Source organism: Lampetra fluviatilis, chromosome 41, assembly GCF_964198595.1.
Source record: "Lampetra fluviatilis chromosome 41, kcLamFluv1.1, whole genome shotgun sequence".
In the NCBI taxonomy this organism is placed as follows: Eukaryota; Metazoa; Chordata; class Hyperoartia; order Petromyzontiformes; family Petromyzontidae; genus Lampetra; species Lampetra fluviatilis.
In genome coordinates this window covers 6,026,316-6,047,649 of record NC_136315.1, presented here as the reverse complement: position 1 = coordinate 6,047,649, position 21,334 = coordinate 6,026,316, and the positions used below count along the sequence as shown (strand labels likewise).

The window sequence follows — 21,334 nt, the reverse complement described above, 5'->3', positions numbered from 1 at the left end:
CGGGTACGGGTACGGGTACCCGTTTGCGACCCTGGTGCGGCCGGGTACGGGTACGGGTAAGGAATCAAAACCCGTTTGCGACCTCTGAGCCCTCCTCGTGCGCGTGTCCAAGGCGGCCCATGTCCCAAGCGGTGGCTGCCGGTGGGCAGTTGGACTGGCGGGGTCACGTAAGGTCGGGGAGGCGAGGAGGGGGAGTGGGGGAATGAGAGGTGGGGGGAGGGGGGATGAGCCACCCCACCGGCCCCAACCGGTTCCAACCGGCCCCCCCAACCCAACTGGCCCCAACTGGCGCCACCGGCCCCAACTGGCCCCAACCAGCCCCCAACGAGAAGCCACCACTGGTCCCGACTACCTCAGCAGCCTCCCCCCCCCCCCAACAGAATTGTGTGCGCCCAACGCAGCCGTGAAGTTCTTTCCTCCCACCGCAATGTCCCCCCCTCCTCGTCCTCGTCCCCTGCCCCCCCCCCCCCGTCCTCCTGTGTTCTCCGATCTCCCGCTGTGCCGCCGGCTCCGGCGCCAGCCCGTGTTGACGCCCCGTGCTCCGCTCGGTTACAGACGGGTGACTGGAGTCAGCGTTGATGCTCGATCCGAGCCTACGCACGCACGCACGCACACACACGCGCAAAGGCAAAGATCCCCCATGTAGCCTTCAACAGACTGTCGGGGCAAGTGTGGTTAGCGAGTAGGACCTATGAAGGCCAACACGGCACACGAGGGGGGTGGGTGGCCAGCACCACTCCCAGCCGCCTATATCTCCCCAGTGGCGATGTTGACACATCGGCACTGGGTACTCATTTGAGGCTGAGCCGACCTAGGGGAGGCCCAGGACAAGGTCATGTAATCGCCGCTGGTGTTGGTGACCGTGAGCAGCTACGAAGGCCGGCACTGCGCACGAGGGGTGGGTGATGAGTGCTGGGTCCGGCCGCCTTTGTCTCCCCAGTTGCGATGTTTACACATCACACCAGGTACTTATTTTAAGCCGAGTTTCCCTAGGCGAGGACCAAGACCGATTGACCCCTTCTCCCAAACATGGATCATTGCATTGGCTGTCAAAACCCACGTTTAAAGTGCAGGCTTCCCTCGTGTTCAGCCGGTTCGGTTTGTGCGACTTTGCGCTGTGTGTGCAGCTTCCCAATTTATACCCAAAATGCACTCCGCTGTGCGGTTTGAATTGACTCTGCATGCAGTACACACACAACGTTGTGTGCGTAGTGTGTGTACTGTGTGTGTACTGTGTGTATTCTGTGTGTGCACTGTGTGTACTGTGCGTAGGTTGTGTACTGTGTGTGTACTGTGTGTGCACTGCGTGTACTGTGCGTGTACTGTGTGTGTACAGTGTGTGTACTGTGTGTGTACTGTGTGTGTGTACTGTGTGTGTGTACTGTGTGCACTCGTGCGGTTTCTCTTTGTGCGTCCCCATTCTTTTTTTGGAACGCATCTACTGCTACGACGGCCGCACACACAGCGAGGGAAAAACCTCTAAAGCAAATATCATCAACCGTCATCATCACCATTGTCACGTGTGACGCTTACCTTGCACTCCTGCGCCTCTCAGCCCCGTGTCTCTCAGCCCCGTGTCTCTCAGCCCCGTGTCCCTCAGCCCCGTGTCTCTCAGCCCCGCGTTTGTCTCCTCCAGGTCTCCAGGGTCCACGGATCTCTCCACGATGCGCAGGTGACTGGGCACACTCCTCGTCTGGGCACACACGGCACCACCAATGTCTCTACTTACGAAAACTCGACTTACGGACTTTCAGAGATACGAACAAACAGTTGCCTGTTTGTTCGTATCGTAAGTTCAACCGCCGCGCAATAGATGGTGGTGGTGGCGCCTACATCTGCAGAACATTAAGAACCAGTGGCATCTATATCTACAGAAGATGCTACTACTTTTAAAGCCATTCCCCGTGTTTAGTGTACATGCAGTACAACTGGACTTACGAACAGAACCTAACTCGTTCATACGTAAAGAAGTCTCTGTAATTGTAAACACATTCCTGCGGAGGGAGCTGGTAGGAACGTTGGGTTGCTCGGTCAATGGCCAGGGTCAACGGCAGCGTGGTGTATTCCGCAAATATGGCCGACTGTGAGGGCGGGCACAAGCCGGCGTGAGTAGGTTAAACGTTGAGTTTCATAAGGGCACCACGGGGTGACCCAGCCCCACCCCTCCCAGCCCCACCCTCCCCACCCAGCCCCTCCCCACCCTCCCCTCTCCACCCAGCCCCACCCCTCCAATTTTTGGATGCACGACGGACGGACAGAATAATCCCCTGTGGGCTGGTGTAACCAGGAGATGACCAGCCCCTCCCCACCAAGCCCCACCCATCCCACCCAGCCCCTCCCCACCCAGCCCCTCCCCACCCAGCCCCTCCCCACCCTCCCCTCCCCACCCAGCCTCACCCTCCCCACCCAGCCCCTCCCTGCACGACGGACGGACGGACACAATAATCCCCTGTGGACCGGTGTAACCAGGAGGTTCCTACAGTATTAATAATAATCTCTTTATAATAATTCTACTGTAATTAATAATAATATGTGCCTCAACTGTCCTGGCTGGCTGCTGGCTGGGCTCCTCTCCACCCCAACAGTGACCCCGTTGTTGGCGGTCATGGAGCCGTTACCACCGGAACTATCCGGGTAACTGGCCGCACGGGGACTTCCCGTTGTAACAAATGAACATTGAATTTTGACTTAAAACGTTCGTGACTGCAGGAATTCATATTCATGGTTCTTTCGGTAAAGTCACGTAGATAGAACATAAAAAAGTGGGTTTTTTGCTTTTATTATTTTGAATTCATTACTTTTATTTGTAATTAAAATGTAATTAATTTTCATTTTTATTTTATTTTATTTTCTATCTACGTGACTTTACCGAAAGAACCCAGAAAATGAAAGTGAACATTGAGTTAAATTGAAATGGTGGAAGACGTTCAAAATACATAATAATAATAAACGGCGACACCCAAGAGGTCGCAGTAACGAATAGAGAAGAGTGACCAGCTCCCTCCGTGGAGTTCCACTCTCCAGAGCGGCCCTTCGACCATCTGCGGCGTCAGCGAGCAACTGCAGGCCTGCTCCTTTATCTCTCCCCGTGCGAAATGCCGTTCCAGCGAGCTTCCGTTGCCCCGAGGCACCCCCCCCCGCACACGACGCGAGTAATCTTACGCGACGGCTCGGCACAATCGGCGCGATGACGCAATGGCTTCGACTTGGCATCGAGGCAACGGCGGTTACGTCGCCGGCGAAGGGGAAAGTGGGCAACGTATCAACGAGCAAAGCCTTCCGTCGGACACCGGTCCGCGCTAATCCCTCCTGGGAAGGGGGTCCTCAAAGCTTAGGGGACTCTTAACTGGGGATTAGAACATTTTGACTTCTTAGCAAGAGGCAAACATGGAAAACAAGTCATTAAATTTGACGCGAGGAATTAAGGTCCTCCGCAAATAAAACACAACTGCAGGAGGTGTCTGCGTGCGCGCGTGTTATAATCATTGCAGATCATTACAGCCAGGGCATAACTTCTCACCGAGGGGTGGCGTCGCGGTTAGCGCTACGCCGCGCTACGAATCCGGCAAGAGACCCCGAGTTCGATTCCCGCTCACGGCCACCAACACCCGGCGACGATTACATGACCTTGTCCTGGGCCTCCCCTAGGTCGGCTCAGCCTCAAATGAGTACCCAGTACCGATGTGTCAACATCGCCACTGAGGAGACAAAGGCGGCTGGGAGTGGTGCTAGCCACCCACCCCCCTCGTGTGCCGTGTTGGCCTTCACAGGTCCTACTCGCTAACCACACTTGCCCCAACAGTCTGTTCAAGACTATATGGGGGATCATTGGATCTGTTTTTAAATGGGGCACTGGTAGACTGGACGAGGCAGCAGGTGAGTTGTAGTGAAAATAATAATCATCATCTTTGCATGTATATAAGTACCTAAACAACTCAAAGCTGCCCACACATCACCGTCTCATCTCAATTAATTTGAAAGGCACCCCCGGTGGCAGCTCTCCTTGCCTGGCCAGGCACAAACGCCACCCAGCACCCAGCCTGCAAGTGGACCTTAGTCTGCCAGGCAGGGGAGGGGGGTGATGATTGCTGCCGTCTGCGATCCCAATCGAGGAATCTGCGGAGTAACTTTTGGCAATTTTTGAAATTTGGAACCATGACGCTCGTTTGGAACGACCTCACAAGGATCTTTGACGACCACCTTGAAGCAGACAGCGCTGACTGTTATGGTTAAATTCACCCGCAGTGATAACCAGGGTGGCCCGCCGGAGCCGAGCCCACGAACCTCTGCAACAAGTGATGGAACGAACTATCGGTAGGCCATGTCACCTGCCCCGGTGGCCAGAGGCATAGTGAGACGCATACTGGGTGTGGTGCGACGGGCAGGGGATTGTTTACTGGGCCACCGACAAGACTCGGGCAGACTGGAATGAAACTGAAAAGTACTGGGTCGTATGAAATGTGAAGTGTGGCGGTGGTGTGGTATGGCGTGTGGTGGTGGTGTGATATGCAGTGTGGTGGTGGTGTGGCATGGCGTGTGGTGTGGTGTACGCGGCTGTGTGGCGGTGGCGGCGATTAGCTCGACATCCACCGAGCACACCCTTACCCCGCCAAGCCACACCCTCACCCGCCGTGCCACACCCTCACCTCGTCGTCGCGCTGCGGCCTCCTCTGCGGCTCCAGCGTCGCTCTGCGCCACTGCTCGAAGGTCAAGTAGGGCCCGGGCGCGGCGCGCGCCGCTGATCGGTCCCCGGCGCCGGCGCCGCCGTCCGACGGCAGGGTGGCGGCACGCCCGCCTCCCACAACGCCGCGCGGCTCCAGGCCCCGCCGCACCTCCTGATTGGCCAGCAGCGAGAGCCAATCGAACTCCTCGGCGCTCATCTTGGACTGCGGCACGTCGTGGCTCAGCGAGCGCGTCTGGAGCATCGCGGCCGCTCGCGGCGACTCCGAATCGGCGGCTTCCCGCGGCGGCACGTCCAGCGACGACGACGCCGCCAGCGGCTGACGGCGCAGGAACGGGCGCGCTCTGTCCGCGTCCGCCCGGCAGCGATGTCGCGTCGAGGATTTGTCATCGTTCGCGCTGGTGGTGGCGGCGGTGGCGCTCGCGGTAGCCGCAACGGCACTTGCGCAGCACCGCAGGCAGCTGCAGCCCTGCCCGGCGAGGGGCCGGGGCGAACTGTAGGTCGGGTCGCGCGGCGAGGCACGGTCGCGCCGCGTCGCCCGCTCATCAGCCCCGTCGTCTCTCTCGCCGCCGCCGCCGCCACCATCGATGCCGTCGCCGACGAGGACGTCGACGGAGGTCGCGGCGGCGTCGCCCCCGGCCGAAGCGTCGGGACGCGGGGAGGGGCGGCGGGGAGTGCCGGCGACGCGGCGCGAGCCCGACGATGACGACGAGGACGCGACGCTCCCGCGCGACGACGAGTCCAGGCTGCCGCTGCCGATGCCGCTCTCCAGCGAGCTGAGCTGCTGCGCCCGCGACAGCCGCGACGCGCCGGCGGCGGCGTCCGGCGACCGCCCCCCAGCGGGATTACCGGCGGAGCGGTCGCGGTCCGCGGCGGCGCACGGGCGGGCGGCGATCGCCCGGCGCGGCTCGCCGTACGACGACGACGACGACGAGGACGTCGTGGTGGTGGTGGTGGAGATGCTGAGCGCGCTGCCCGCCGGCGGGAGGGACGCGTCGTCGCTGAGGCCGCTCGGGGTGGAGCGGCCCTCGCTCAGGCTCGGCTGGGAGCTCAGCGGCGAGGACGAGGGCAGGCTGGAGGCTGCGGGACGACGTCGTCGGTCAGATCGGCGGTGGGACAATCATCAGGCAGTGACGTTGTGAATGCGTGTACGCCGAGGGTACGTGTGCAGTGTACGCCGAGTGTGCAGTGTGCAGTGTAGGCGAGTGTACGTGATAACGATTTGGCTTCTGATGATGATGATGCTGATGATGATCATGATTATCTATTTGCAGTTGATGATGATGGTGATAATGATATTATTGCTGCTGACGATGATTCCGCTGCTGCTTCTGATGACGATCATCCTGATGATGCTGATGACGATCATGCTTCTGCTGCTGCTGCTGCTGCTGATGATGATGCTGCTGCTGATGATGTCATCCCACACCTGGGCTGCCATCCCCACTGGCCAGGGACAGGAGGCTGAGTCTCATCTCCAGCTCCTGCGTCTCCTTGTTGACGCTGTCACTGCGACGCGACTCCCCTCCTCCTCCCAGGTCTACAGCGGCAAGGGCCATGACAGAGTCGGCAACAGCAACGAGCAGCAGCAGCAACACACGCAGCAACAGCAGCACGTTGATGTCATGATGTTGAACTTCTTTCGCACTGTACGCAGCCAAACGTGCTAATCAGAGTACACGCAGAAACAGCAGCAGCAGCAGCAGCGGCAACACCATAAACAACAGCATCAGCGCTGAACATAGCCGTATCACACAGCGGCGGCGGCGGCAGCAGCAGCAGCAGCGCCGTTGCCCGTGTCACTGGAGCGGCGCAGGCTGGTGGCGACTTCGCAAGCCAGCGCCACGTCGCTCGTCAGCTTTGCTCAGTCCACTGCCGGACGAAGGCATCCCGCCCACCATCCCTCGCAGCCCTGCGATGTCACGATCCTCCCCACCCTCCCACCGCCGTCCCCCCCACCCTACCGAAGCAGCCGCAAACCAAATGATTTCATCGCTCCGTCTCTCAGCGGTGGCCGTGTCCACTAGGGGACGTGTCCCAGCCCCCCCAAGCCTCGCGGCGCACGCCGCCACGTACCGGGCGTGCCGCTCGCTAGTTTTCTTGGCGGGGTCATCGCCATTGGCAGCAGGGAGCACCCAGGGGCTCAGCGGCCACTCAGCGGCGTGGACGTGGTGGTTGTGCCATGAGCTCAGGCGGAAGAGTCGGTGGTTGGTGGTGATGGATGGTGAGCAGTGGATGTGGATGTGGTGAGGAGGACGGGTTTGTGGTTTGTGGTTGGTGGTGGTTGGTGGTGGATGAGGTCAGGCGGAAGGGTCGGTGGTTGGTGGTGATGGATGGTGAGCAGTGGATGTGGATGTGGTGAGGAGGACGGTTTTGTGGTTTGTGGTTGGTGGTGGTTGTTGGTGGATGAGGTCAGGCGGAAGGGTCGGTGGTTGGTGGTGGGGGTGGTGGTGGTGGGGGGGTAGGGCGTGTGACGTGTGGGGTGAAGAGGGGGGGGGGGGCACTTGTGGGGAGTGGTGCCCGTGTAAGGGCAGCCACTGGGGTGCAGTAACCGGAGAGGAGAGCTCAACTCGTTTGGCAAAAACACGGCAGTCGCCCGGCTCCGTGCAGGCAGCGGCAGGGCCCACTCGCTGCACCGGCGCCGCCAGTCTGAGCGCGGTGCGCGTGTGTGCGTGCTGCCCAAGTGGGGAGCGGTGGCACAGCGGTTAGCGTGCTGCACTATGAACCCGCCACGGATACGATTTTGATTCTAGCTCGTGGTCAACACCAGCGACGATAATTATTTGAACTCGTACCGGGCTTCCTCTAGGTCGAATCAGCCGAAAACTGGTGCGGAGACAAAGGCGGTTGGGCGTGGTGCTGGCCACCCACCCCCTCGTGTACCGTGCCAGCCTTCATAGGTGCTCGCTAACAGCACTTGCCCCAATAGTTTGTTGAGGCTACATGGGGGATCTTCGTCTTTGGTGGAGACCACGGAGGAGGAGTCAGAGGCAGTCCCAGACGCGAGAGAAACGTGGAATTCTGTTGTCATGGTTGGATCGAATTCAACACGCTCTGGGTTTATTGACGATCCAACACCCAGTCCGCTCGCTCAATATATTAACAGTTAATACAGCAGCTGCACGTGCGGTGAACCTGGCAAGTGAGAGTTCAATTCCCAGCCGTGGCTAACACGAGTTGAGAGTGGGATCTAAACCAGTGCCTGTGCTCTCAGCTGTGAGCACTACGAAGGCCGGCAAGGCTACATGGGGGATGTTTGTCTTTGTGCGCGTGTGCAGCACAGCGCACTGAGCTATGAGCCCGGCGACCCGAGTTCAATTCGCGGCGATTATCTGAACTGGTCATGGGCCTCTGATAGGTGGACTCAGCCTCAACAGAGTACAGTACCTGGTGCGGTCTGTAAACATCGAGACACAGGCAGCCAGGCGTGGTGCTGGCCATCCAGCACCACGTGCTACTCGCCAACAGCACTTTCCCCAAGAGCCTGTTAAGGCTATATGGGGGATCTTTGTCTCTGTGCGCGTGTGAACGTGCGTGCGTGCGCTATGTGCACTGTGTGTGTGTGTGTTGCTGCGTACGCCAAGTGGGGCTTTCGTGCCATGCGTTTCTCAAATTCCTGCCGGCCGTGCCATGCCAGTTGCGGTGCCGTGGTTGTGTAACGGCCGTGTGGGTTTCGTGGTTCGCCGTGACGTGGCTTGGCACGGCCGCCTGTGTGTGGGCGGTGCGATTTGGCGCGACCCGGCGCAGCCTGGGGCGACGAGCCTGACCGTGCGGCCGCTTGTGCATCGGTGGCGTGGTTTGATGCGGCTGGTTGTGGAACGTTCCAGCGGTTTTTGTGGTTTGGTGTGATGCGGCGGCGCACGGCGGCATGGCATGGCACCGGCACCTCCGATTAGCGTGGCCGGCTACGTACGGTGCGAAAGAAGTTCAACGTGGCGTAGTTTGGTGTGGCACGGGGTTGATGCGACGCGCTGCCGCTCCGTTTCGCCGTACCTGGCAGGGCAGGCTTGATGCCGAACGGGGCGTGCGACGGAGAGAGGCCCCGGGCCACGCAGTCGAACACAAAGTGCATCTGCTCGCCCTCGGCGCTCGACAGGAAGTACACGCCGGCCCCTACCAACACAAAGATCCCCCGTGCAGCCTTGAACAGACTGTTGGTCACAGGTGCTGTTAGCGACGAGTGGCTGCTGAGAGCGCCGATGTTTACACACGGCACCAAAAGTACCCCAGTCAACCAAGGGGAGCGAGGCCTGGTATCGGTTTAAGCGCAACTTGCCACCGATGTGAGCCGTGGCTGGGAGTCGAACTCGGGTTGTACCACTGACCTTGCGCACAGGAGGTCACCGGGAGGAAAATAATGCTGTAGAAATTAAAATGTATTACATGGAGCATTGTGGGTAATTAGATAAACGTATTAACCAGCTTTCTATCCTCCTCTAGGCATCAAAACTAACATTTTGTGAAATCCATCAGACTTCCCAGGTAGCCCCTCCCACTGTCCAGGTAGCCCCGCCCACTGTCCAAGTAGCCCCGCCCACTGTCCAGGTAGCCCCGCCCACTGTCTAGGTAGCTCCGCCCACTGTCCAGATAGCTCCGCCCACTGTCCAGGTAGCTCTGCCCACTGTCCAGGTAGCCCCGACCACTGCCCAGGTAGCCCCGCCCACTGTTCCAGGTAGCCCCGCCCACTGTTCCAGGTAGCCCCGCCCACTGTTCCAGGTAGCCCCGCCCACTGTTCCAGGTAGCCCCGCCCACTGTTCCAGGTAGCTCCGCCCACTGTCCAGGTAGCCCCGCCCACTGCTCATGTAGCTCCGCCCACTGTCCAGGTAGCCCCGCCCACTGTCCAGGTAGCCCCACCCACTGCTCGTGCGTGACAGAAAATGCTCAACCCGGGGACAAAAATCCTCCATCTTCCCAAAACGCTTCACGGAGACACCGTGAGAGCCGTTCCCAAAAGCCACGGCGGTACAGCACGAGAGAGGGCGCCCCCCGCGACGTCCCCGCATCACCTGCACCGCACCGGGACCCCGCCTCGAAGACGAACCCGCCCGGCACGGCGCCGTAGCGCCGCAGTTCCGGCAGGTTCCACCGCGCCAGCAGGCGGGGGGGCGCCCCCCTCGTGAGCGCGCACGTCTGGTTCACGCAGTGCAGCGTGCCCGGACCCTCCTCCAGGCGGCTGCCGGGCGCCAGCGTCACCGCGAAGCTGTGCGCTGCTCGGAGGGTCGGAGGGTCGGAGGGGGGTGAAAAGCCGACGGATTTAGGAATCGCGCGGGGAGAGGCTGACGGCACGGGGACTGAGCGGAGCTCGGGTTGCCCACCGGGTCTTGGATTTCCTGGCTGGTAGAGACTCGTACCTGGGAAGTTTGCGAGTCTCACTGGGGCATTAAACACTTTCACGTCGTTCCGAGACGACTGTGAGTTGCAGGGGGGGGGTGCCCTGTTCACCGCTGAATCTCGGACCGTGCGGGCGGTTGGCGTCAATTTTTATTTAGAGAGGCGTAGCAGCGCCGCTGTTTCTAAAGACATTGTACTCACCGCAGAGAACTGTAGCGACACGACCGCCACTCTATGACAGCTGGCGCCAAAGTGTACCAGACGCCCTCCCACGTGGCTTTTAGGAATCCTCGGTACTGACGAAGCTATTTTATTTTAGCTTTTTCTTCTGGTTTCGTTCCGATGATGTACAAGTCCACGTACGTCATCGGAACGGGGGGGGGGGGGGGGAAGGGTTAGGAGTCCCGGTTTGTGCGATGACGACACAAGCACCCAGGATGACTCATTCACGCACTGCTGTCCCCTCTGCAGGTCACCGTCGTCGGCCAAGGTCAATCCGCTGCTGGACGAAGGCCTCCCCCAACACCGCCGCCACCTCTCACGATCCCGCGCGGCGCCAACTCACGCAGCAGCTGCACGCGAACGGATTCCTCCACGGTAGACGCCCTCTCAGACGAGTTCCATTCCTCGCCCGCCACCCCCTTGCCATTCTTGACTCGTCGAGCAATCATCCCTTCTATTGACGCCTTCTGCCCAAAGCCCACTCACTTGTCGACAGTTTCAATGCCCATTGGAACCTCATTTGCCAGTAAAAAATATGATAATTGTTTTTTTACCCTTCTATCTGGCAACAAAACTGACACCTTTTTTTACAAGGAGTCATGTTTGCATAGACCACAATACCTACAGTCATAATGCAAACAAAAAACATAACTCTGATAATGTATGCACTGTCCTTGAAGTTGATTGGTCCACACCCGAGACAGCTTTCCTTAGAGCCTATCCTCACATGGGTCCAACCCATGTTTTTGTTTGCATTATGACTGCAGGTATTGTGGTCTATGCAAACATGACTCCTTGTGTAATGCGGGCGAAAGCGACCTTTCGGATGTGACGTCACGAGGAGGCGGAGCCAGGTGACGTGGGTGAAAGGTAGGGGGTCCTTAAGTGGGTAAACCGGAAGGAGAAGGCAGTCGGGGTGTGAATGAAAAGGTGTGGGGCCACGCGGGCGTACGAGCTGAGGGGGCACCGTCAGAAGCGGGAGCCAACCCTGGGAACAGTAGGGAGCTACTGGGAGGTGTAAAGCTGCAGATAGAGATAGGCAGTAAGGTTGTGTGTGAGGAGCAGCGGAGTGGCTGCCAGAAGTCGCAGGAGCGACGAGAAGGCGAGACAGCACGAGGCCGTGAGAGCTGCAGCAGGAACAGCCAAGGGAGCTGTGTGAGAGTACAGCAGCGGAGCTGCTGTGGGGCTGCAAGAGCGACAAGAACAGCAGCGGGGCTGCTGATGTGGACTGGAGTGACATCGGAACCAGCACAGAGAGAATAAGAGAGACAGCCGTGTGGGGACGCAGTACGGACCGAATAAAGGACACTGAGCCAGATATCGTGGTCAAGTCTTTTATTACACTGGGGTCAGAAGTGAAACGGCATGTCTAAGCAAGTAAGGAAGAAAATTCCCCCGGCGCCAGCATCGGCTTCTTCGTCCGACGACGACGAATTCCCTCCGACCACGGATTTTGCTGGGGTGGTGGAGGAGAGCCCTGCTGAGGCGAGCACGGGGACGGGCGTGGAAGATGTCGGCGCGATGGCGGGTCCGTCAACAACATCGGACGCTGAGCAAAGATGGCAACAGGTGGCAGAACAACTGGAGACACTCAAGGACGTCCTGGCGCATCTGTGTCATCTCGTTACGCCAAGGACGACGATGGAACGAGAAGGTGCTCCACGGGCCGCCACGTTGCCTGCCCTGCCGCCGCCATTGGCCACGCGGCAAGAAGACGCCATCTTGCGCGCTCCGCGGCGCCAAACCGCCATATTGGCCACGCCGCGGGCCGACGCCATTTTGAATTTACCTCCACAACAACCATCATTGGAAGACGGCGTGAAGAGGAGTCGGAGTCGCCACCTTACTACGGTTAAGGAATTCTCTATCGGGGGCGATTGGAGCGCTTTCGCCTGCCGATTTTTGGCGGCGGTTCGTTCAGCAAGATGGACCGATGCGGAGGCCTTGGAGGTGTTGCCGACTCTACTGGACGACGAATCTGTGCGATTTTTCCGTTCCATAACGGCCGATAAGAAGAAGACGTTATGTGGAGTTTTTGAGGAAATGGCCGACGCCTATGAGCCACCTGACGACGCGCATCGGCGATTCGCTCAACGACAACGAGCACCCGAAGAATCGCCCGTGGCGTTCAGGGGTGCGGTGTTGGAGCTGGCCATGGCGGCATATCCTGACACGCCACAGGATCTGCTCGAGCCCCTCATATTGGGAAAAATGCTGGAGCTGTCTCGGGATCTGGGGATCCCCATGCCTGTGTGTGGGCATGAGAAGCTCACGTCCCGGGCGGCAGCAAAGTGTCTGGACGCGCAGTTTAATCTCCGTCGCTGGAAGCAAGTGGCGGCATGGACGGGTGGGCCCGTCAAGGAAGGAGGCGCGATGGGGTGGGACCCCACAAAGGCGATCTATGTGCCGGATGAGCGGGGTCCACAGGAGCTGACGGCTGCCTCCTCTCCATGGCCGGGACGCGGAAGGCCGGGGCCGCGCGCTACGCCATCGGGACGGGGCCGCCGGGACGCAGGACCTGCGCTTCGGCGCAACGAGGCCGATTGCTTCCGCTGCGGCCGTAGGGGCCATTACGCCAGAGATTGCTGGGCCCGCTTCCCGGGTCCGCCGCAGCAGGAGCCCACAACACCGGACAAGCCGACCAAGGAACCTCCGAAACAGGCATGTCGGCACGCACCAGACACTCGGCAAGGCTTTACACCTCACCCACCACCTGTGTTGCGCGATCCTATTGTTGTTGTTAAAGAAAGGCCATCGACGGGGCCTTGTCATTCAGTTACGCAGTGGCGCAAATTGGCACGGAGAGTTGTCGCGGCCGCTACGGGTTCGTCCACTGTACCGGGGTCCATACAAGGTGTGGACGTGCGCATTTTGGTCGACTCGGGAGCGTCTGCGACTATTATATCGGATGTCATTTTCCATCTGTTGGGCATTCCGCCGGGGGCTGTGCGTCCGGTTTATGGGTCTTGCGTCGCTGCAAACGGGGGTAGTATGGGGATTGTGGGCCAGGTGGATGCTAAGATATCTATAGGGGATGTGTCGGCTTCGGGCGTTGTGTTAATATCGAGATCTTTGGCGGTTCCTTGCTTACTAGGCACGGATTTTTTGGCTAAGATGCCCATTTTGATTAAAATCAATGAGAATTGTATTGAATTGCCGGGGGGCCGTCGAATCTCGTTTCTGCCGTCGCCCTGGGGGCGACCTGCTTCGGCCGTACAGGTGCAGGCGCTGTCCGTCGCATCTGTGGACATCCCACCTGGTTCACAGATGCTTATACCCTTGCGGTATCGGAAGCCCCTGCCCGATCGGCTAGGAGCATTAGGGGTCTTGTTGTCACCATCCGCCACGATAACAACGGGATTGGCGTTAGTTGGGGCACAGACCATCGTCCGGCCGGATCAATTACCGGTTTTACAGGTGCTTAATGCGGGGGTGGAAAACATCCGTGTTCCGGCCGGTACGGTTGTGGCACATGCCACTACGACGTTTGCGACGCACGATTGTCCGCATCGCCGAGGAGTGGTCGCTGGTGTTTCCGAGCCAAGGAGTTCGGACAATCGTTGGATCGCTACCTTATGTGACGAAAATTCTTCCCTGTCCGTGGGGCAACGTGATGCGCTGCGTAAATTGTTGCTGACGTATTCGGATGTATTCAGCTCCGACGATTTGGATTTGGGACGCACATCCTTGCTTTCCCATCACATTGAGACGGGCGACGCTGCCCCTATTCGGTTAAATTCGCATCGGATGAGTCCAGCGGAGCGAGAACACGTTCGGGGGGCGGTGGAAGACATGTTGGCTGCGGACATTATATCGCCATCTAACAGCCCATGGGGCGCTCCTGTGGTCTTGGTTAAGAAAAAGGATGGCAACTTGAGATTTTGTGTCGATTTCCGGAAATTGAATAAGATATCGGTGGCAGATGCGTACCCCCTGCCGCGTATGGACGACTCCCTTGACGCATTGTCGGGGGCTAAGTTCTTTTCCACACTGGACCTCTCTTCGGGATTTTGGCAGCTTCCCCTTGACGAGTCCTCACGGGAGAAAACCGCATTCCGTACGCCGCAGGGGTTATTTCAATTCAACTGCCTCCCAATGGGATTGAATGCGGCCCCTGCTACGTTTCAAAGATTGATGGAGCTCGTTTTGACGGGGTTGCAGTGGGAGACGTGTCTTATATATTTGGACGATATTATTGTGTTCAGCCGCACATTTGAGGAACATTTAACGCGGCTGGAGACAGTGTTCACGAGGATGCGCTCTGCCAATTTGAAATTCAAACCAAAGAAATGCCACCTACTGCAACGGTCCGTCCGTTATTTGGGGCACATTGTGAGTGCCGAGGGGGTGTCCACGGATCCGGAAAAGACGGCGTGTGTCCGGGATTGGCCGACTCCGGCCTCTGTGGGGGATGTTCGACGGTTTTTGGGATTTGCCTCGTATTACCGAAGATTTGTGCCGGGGTTTGCGACGATTGCGAGGCCCTTGCATCTCCTTACGGGTAAAGGACGGAAATTTGTTTGGGGAGAGCCGGAAGAGGCGGCCTTTCAGAGTCTGCGCGATCTATTGGCTACGGCCCCGACATTGGATTATCCCGATTTTGATCGCCCTTTCATTCTAGATACGGACGCGAGTGACACAGGTATTGGGGCGGTATTATCACAGTCTAAAGGGGGCGTAGAGCGCGTCGTGGCGTATGGTAGCCGAGTCTTGTCGCCTGCGGAAACACGCTACTGTGTCACTCGTAGAGAACTTTTGGCGGTTGTTTTTTTCCTGCGGCAATTTCGACCGTACCTTTACGGTCGTTCTTTTATTGTGCGTACGGATCATGCGGCCTTGCAATATGCACTTAAAATGGACCATTCTAGATTTGAAGCTTTCGTGACTGCAATGATTCATATTCTTAGGTTTTTTCGGTAAAGTCACGTAGGTGAAACATTAAAATTAATGAAAGTAAAATAAAACAAAATAAAAATAAAAATCACGACGTTTCGGAGGCAACACAAGTCTCCGTCATCAGGTGGGACCGTCACAGCCGAATTAGCTGCATCAAGTGAAGCAATGATTCAAGATGTAATCCCTTATAAGCAAGTTGAAGGGAGGTGGAGAGGGGGGGGGGGGTTTGGAGAGCTTATCAGACTGTGGTAGCCAATGAATGGAAACGTATTGGGAGGGAGGAGGAGCGGTGATCAAAGACTGCACGTAGTGCTCAACACAATGAATGGACACGTGTCGGGAGGGAGGAGGAGCGGTGATCAAAGACTGCACGTAGTGTTCAACACAATGAATGGAGACGTGTCGGGACGGAGGGTGAGCGGTGATCAAAGACTGCACGTAGTGCTCAACACAATGAATGGAGACGTGTCGGGACGGAGGGTGAGCGGTGATCAAAGACATCACGTAGTGCTCAACACAATGAATGGAAACGTGTCGGGACGGAGGGTGAGCGGTGATCAAAGACTGCACGTAGTGCTAAACACAATGAATGGAGACGTGTCAGGACGGAGGGTGAGCGGTGATCAAAGAACAATGAAGAGATTACTGTTAAACACTGGGGATGTTAACACTCGGTGAAGTAAATTAAAATAGTGCCTGTCAGATAAGATGGTCCAAAAAGTGTAATTAAGTCTTTTTTGCGTGGTTAATAACATCTTTCCAGTGATTACTAACTGACAGGCACTATTTTAATTTACTTCACCGAGTGTTAACATCCCCAGTGTTTAACAGTAATCTCTTCATTGTTCTTTGATCACCGCTCACCCTCCGTCCCGACACGTCTCCATTCATTGTGTTTAGCACTACGTGCAGTCTTTGATCACCGCTCACCCTCCGTCCCGACACGTTTCCATTCATTGTGTTGAGCACTACGTGATGTCTTTGATCACCGCTCACCCTCCGTCCCGACACGTCTCCATTCATTGTGTTGAGCACTACGTGCAGTCTTTGATCACCGCTCACCCTCCGTCCCGACACGTCTCCATTCATTGTGTTGAACACTACGTGCAGTCTTTGATCACCGCTCCTCCTCCCTCCCGACACGTGTCCATTCATTGTGTTGAGCACTACGTGCAGTCTTTGATCACCGCTCCTCCTCCCTCCCAATACGTTTCCATTCATTGGCTACCACAGTCTGATAAGCTCTCCAAACCCCCCCCCCCTCTCCACCTCCCTTCAACTTGCTTATAAGGGATTACATCTTGAATCATTGCTTCACTTGATGCAGCTAATTCGGCTGTGACGGTCCCACCTGATGACGGAGACTTGTGTTGCCTCCGAAACGTCGTGATTTTTATTTTTATTTTGTTTTATTTTACTTTCATTAATTTTAATGTTTTACCTACGTGACTTTACCGAAAAAACCTAAGAATATAAAATGGACCAGCCATCGGGACAGTGGGCACGTTGGTTGGACACGCTGCAGGAGTTTTCCTTCCAAATTCAACATCGGAAGGGAGTGCGCCATGCGAACGCTGACGCACTTTCCAGATTACCAGGGCGCGCCCCTTGTAAATGTGCGTCGGGGACGCATAGGTGTTCGCCGATTCTCAACCCCTCTCAGCCGCTCACGTTGGCCGTCGGGAAGTCGGATACTCCGATGGAACCGGGACCGACTGATGGGGTTTTGAATCTGCCGCGGTCTGTCTGGATTCGGGAACAGATGATGGACGAGTCGTTGTTGTCCATGCGGAAGCGGTCTATGAGGGACAAGGGGAGTCCGAGTTCGGCTGTGGGGCCGCGAACCGCTCTCCGAGATGGTCTGCTTATGTGGCAAGAAAGGTTCCAGGAAAGCTGGCGTGTGGTGGTACCAACGTCCTTGCGATTTGAGTTGATTAGAACTCTCCATTGTGACACACTATTGCATTTAGGGGTGCAGAAGACCTTGTTGACGTTACAACGTCATTATTTTTGGCACGGCATGGCGACAGATGTCGTAGGGCACGTGCGCGCGTGCCCTGAATGCGCCCGGCGTAAGCCGCCTAAACATCCTTACGTGCCGCCTCTCCAGTCGATTCAGGTGTCTCGAGTCAATGAATTGGTGGCACTGGACATATTGGGACCCTTCCCACCATCGGCGAGGGGAAATAAATATTTGCTGGTAGGGGTCGAGTATCTCTCCCGTTGGCCGATGGCCTGGCCGTTGCCCGATCAGTCGGCCGCGGCCATCACCGACGCCTTTTTGTTTGGGTACATTATGGACAAGGGGGCGCCGGAGAGACTCCTCACGGACCAGGGCCGAAATTTCTCTTCTAAATTGTTGGCTGAAGTGTGCGCAGGCCTTGGGACTAAGAAGATACGGACATCTCCATACCATCCGCAGACGGATGGTATGGTTGAGCGGCTGAACAGGACATTGTCTGCCATGCTTTGCCATACTGTGAGTGAGCAGCAATCGGATTGGGATCTGCACATCCCCGGAGTGCTTTCGGCGTACAGGATGACGCCCCATGCGGCTACAGGGTATTCGCCGTTTTACCTTATGTATGGTCGGGAAAACGTGCCTCCGGTGGATGTGCAATTGGGTACTGGGGTGAAGGGACCTCGTAAACCACTCCCTGAATACATTCAGGACACGGTTCACCGGGTTACGGAGGCGCGGGAAAACGCCCGCGTGGCTACGGCCAAAGCCCAGGCCCGGAACGAGCGGTATGCTCGGCGGTCTGAGGGGGAGTGCCCCTGGAAGGTGGGAGACCTGGCCTGGCTCCATTGCCCGCAGGTGCGGCCGGGGACCTCTCCTAAATTGCACAAACCTTGGCATGGTCCTGTGCGCCTCATTGAGGCTCCCAATCCACAGTCGGCGCGTGTTCAGTTTGGTTCTCGCCGTTGGTTTGTTCATACGTCGCGGTTGAAACCATATGTTGCTCCCCTACGTGATGCGTCATCTCCCAATGTTGCCTTGCCGGGGTCTGTTGCTGCTGACTCTGACTCTTCCCCGCCTGCGTCCATTGATCTTGCTAGAGCGCCTGTCGTACCTGTTCCAGACAGGCCGACCGTGACACCGCGGGGGAGGAGTGGGCCTGCTCGGAGGGCGCCTGCCAAGGCTGCGGGACCTTCAAGCCCGGCGACCCTTCCGACCCCGCTGCAGGCGCATTCGCCGAATATGACCAAGACTGATTCGTCAGGGACACGAGATGTCGGTGGACTTCCAATCGCAGCAGGGGAATTACCCCCTGTCATTTCTCGTGTTCCATCGCGTCCCCGTTCTACAAGTGGGCCGCCGACCGTCCGGGACGGGCCGGCGACCCGCACTCGTTCCAAATCGCTTACGTTTCGTTGATTGTATGTTGTTATTGTTCTTGTTCTTGCCGTCGTATTTATCGCATGCTTTCGTACGTTCGTCGATGTTACTTGTGTGTTGTTCTTGTTGTTATATTGCATGCTTAGTGTCCTTTAAGGGGGAAGGTCGGTTCACCGCATTACGCTTTGGTGTTGTTCAGCCGAGGTCGGCTGGGTTTTTTCTATGGGGGAGGGTGGTGTAATGCGGGCGAAAGCGACCTTCCGGATGTGACGTCACGAGGAGGCGGAGCCAGGTGACGTGGGTGAAAGGTAGGGGGTCCTTAAGCGGGTAAACCGGAAGGAGAAGGCAGTCGGGGTGTGAATGAAAAGGTGTGGGGCCACGCGGGCGTACGAGCTGAGGGGGCACCGTCAGAAGCGGGAGCCAACCCTGGGAACAGTAGGGAGCTACTGGGAGGTGTAAAGCTGCAGATAGAGATAGGCAGTAAGGTTGTGTGTGAGGAGCAGCGGAGTGGCTGCCAGGAGTCGCAGGAGCGACGAGAAGGCGAGACAGCACGAGGCCGTGAGAGCTGCAGCAGGAACAGCCAAGGGAGCTGTGTGAGAGTACAGCAGCGGAGCTGCTGTGGGGCTGCAAGAGCGACAAGAACAGCAGCGGGGCTGCTGATGTGGACTGGAGTGACATCAGAACCAGCACAGAGAGAATAAGAGAGACAGCCGTGTGGGGACGCAGTACGGACCGAATAAAGGACACTGAGCCAGATATCGTGGTCAAGTCTTTTATTACACTTGTAAAAAAGGTGTCAGTTTTGTTGCCAGATAGAAGGGTAAAAAAACAATTATCAGTTTCAATGCCGTCGTTCACCTGTTGAGACGGTTCTACTTCACGCGATGGATATAACCCCCCACCCCCGTTTATCTTCTCACATCTCAAGTGGGTGGCAACGCTATCGGTGGCTAAACCACCCACAAAGACAAAGATACCACCCCTAGTCTAAACAGGCTGCTGGGGCAAATGCTGTTAGCGAGCACCTATGAAGGCCGGTACAGCCTTCACGAAGGGGTGGGTGGCCAGCGCCACGCCCGGCAGGCTTTGTCTCCCCAGTGGCGATGTTCACACCAGCTACTTCGACGAGACCGAGTAGACCTAGGGGAGGCCCAAAACGGGTTCAGATAATCGCCACCGGCATTGACCGTGAGCGAGAATCGACCTCGGGTCACCGGGTCGGTAGTCGTCGCGCGCCAACCGCCATGACTGCCGCTCCCCCACGCCGCCCCCCCCCCTGCCCCCCCCCCCTCCCCCGAGCCGTCTCACCCTCTCCCAGGCTGTAGCGCAGCCGGGCGTCCCAGGCGCTCATGACGTCGCGTCGCTCGAAGGCGAGCAGCAGGCAGAGCGAGGGGCAGCTGACGGCGAGGACGTGGGCGGCGCTGTGCAGGGCCAGCCCAGTGCTCACGGCGCACACATCCTGGAGGCGAGCGCAGGTCCGCGGCCGCGCGCCCTTGAGCCTCTCCGAGCGGCTCTTGAACGCGAGCAGCATCAGGCAGTCTGCGACGGCATCGCGGACGGGCGCCACCGCGGCGGCGAGATGTTAGGAAAAGATCAAACAAGTTGCGGCCGGCTGGTGGGCCAAATCATCTCGTGTCACGTTGAGTTGAGATGAGAAACAGAGCCGACTGTGTGGAACAGCTGGTGGAGTCTCTGGCAGGTCATGTCATAGTGGCTAGGAGATGTTGACTACCTCGCCTGGTGTGCAGGAGGTCGTGGGTTCGATCCCGACCCTGACGCTTGCTGCTGTATATTTGGAGTTTGCGGTGTCTCTCTCTCAGCATCATCACGGTAGCTAGATGTTAACTACCTCGCCTGGTGTGCAGGAGGTCGTGGGTTCGATCCCGACCCTGACGCCTGCTGCTGCTGTATATTTGGAGTTGTCTCTCCCCGTGGTCAATGTGGATTTTTCTCCGGGTCCTCCGGTTTTTCCCTCCGCATTTAGAATCAATGTGCATTTGGAGAATTTAGCTGCTATAAATCCCCACGTGATAAGCCGCTTCACCGAGTGATCATTTGTGGCCAGGTCGCTCGTGAAAAAGAGTGACATAGCTCAGCAGGCCTTACCTGGTGAAACAAAAAATAATGAAGTTTTTCAATGTCCCGCTGCTAGACGGAAGCCTCCCCTTAGCCCAGGGGTCGGCAACCAAAATAACAAGAAGAGCCATTTCTTTCCAATTCGGTACAAAATTCAGTATTTCAAGAGCCGCAATGCATCTATGTACATACGTACATATCGTCAAGAAGCAGCCCGTAAAGAGCCGCATGCGGCTCCGGAGCCGTAGGTTGCCGACCCCTGCCTTAGCCTAATGTCCCAAGCTGGTCAGACATCTCGGAAGAAATGGGAGTACCCACAAACTACCCCACCACACACGACCTGCCAATACACTTTACCCATCTTATAGAGATTTATAGAGCAGAGCTTTGCTCCAAGGCACTTTATAGCAATTAGAAAGTTGTACACGAGATGATGTTAGTGGCTGAGATGATAAAGAGCGAGGTTACTGAAAGTGGTGGTGTCGTTATGGTGACAGCTGGGAGAACAGGCGGGAGAGGTCAAGGAGGGTTTGGGGTAGTGATAGAGGTTGGGGTAGTGATAGGGGTAGTGATAGGGGTAGTGATAGGGGTTGGGGTAGTGATAGGGGTAGTGATAGGGGTTGGGGTAGTGATAGGGGTAGTGATAGAGGTTGGGGTAGTGATAGGGGTAGTGATAGGGGTAGTGATAGGGGCTGGGGTAGTGATAGGGGTAGTGATGGTGGTTGGGGTAGGCCTGCTCGTAGCTGGGGGGCACAGAGTGGCAGTAGCAGGGTGATGGGCGGTAGAGA

The 21,334-nt window shown here is 57.4% G+C and overlaps 1 protein-coding gene across 1 annotated transcript in view; it reads right to left on the bottom strand.

The window, feature by feature from the left end:
- Nucleotides 1-462: 462 nt before the first annotated feature.
- The window catches only part of LOC144946481 (uncharacterized), a 27,166-nt gene continuing 6,294 nt past the window's right edge, over nucleotides 463-21,334 (bottom strand). The window contains exons 3-9 of the mRNA XM_078875395.1: nucleotides 19,779-20,009; nucleotides 9,688-9,888; nucleotides 8,675-8,794; nucleotides 6,111-6,221; nucleotides 4,647-5,761; nucleotides 1,534-1,693; nucleotides 463-593 (exon numbers count right to left, since the gene is read on the bottom strand). Coding sequence (XP_078731521.1) covers nucleotides 550-593; nucleotides 1,534-1,693; nucleotides 4,647-5,761; nucleotides 6,111-6,221; nucleotides 8,675-8,794; nucleotides 9,688-9,888; nucleotides 19,779-20,009 — 1,982 coding nt within the window. The 3' untranslated portion in view covers nucleotides 463-549. The remainder of the gene's footprint in view (nucleotides 594-1,533; nucleotides 1,694-4,646; nucleotides 5,762-6,110; nucleotides 6,222-8,674; nucleotides 8,795-9,687; nucleotides 9,889-19,778; nucleotides 20,010-21,334) is intronic.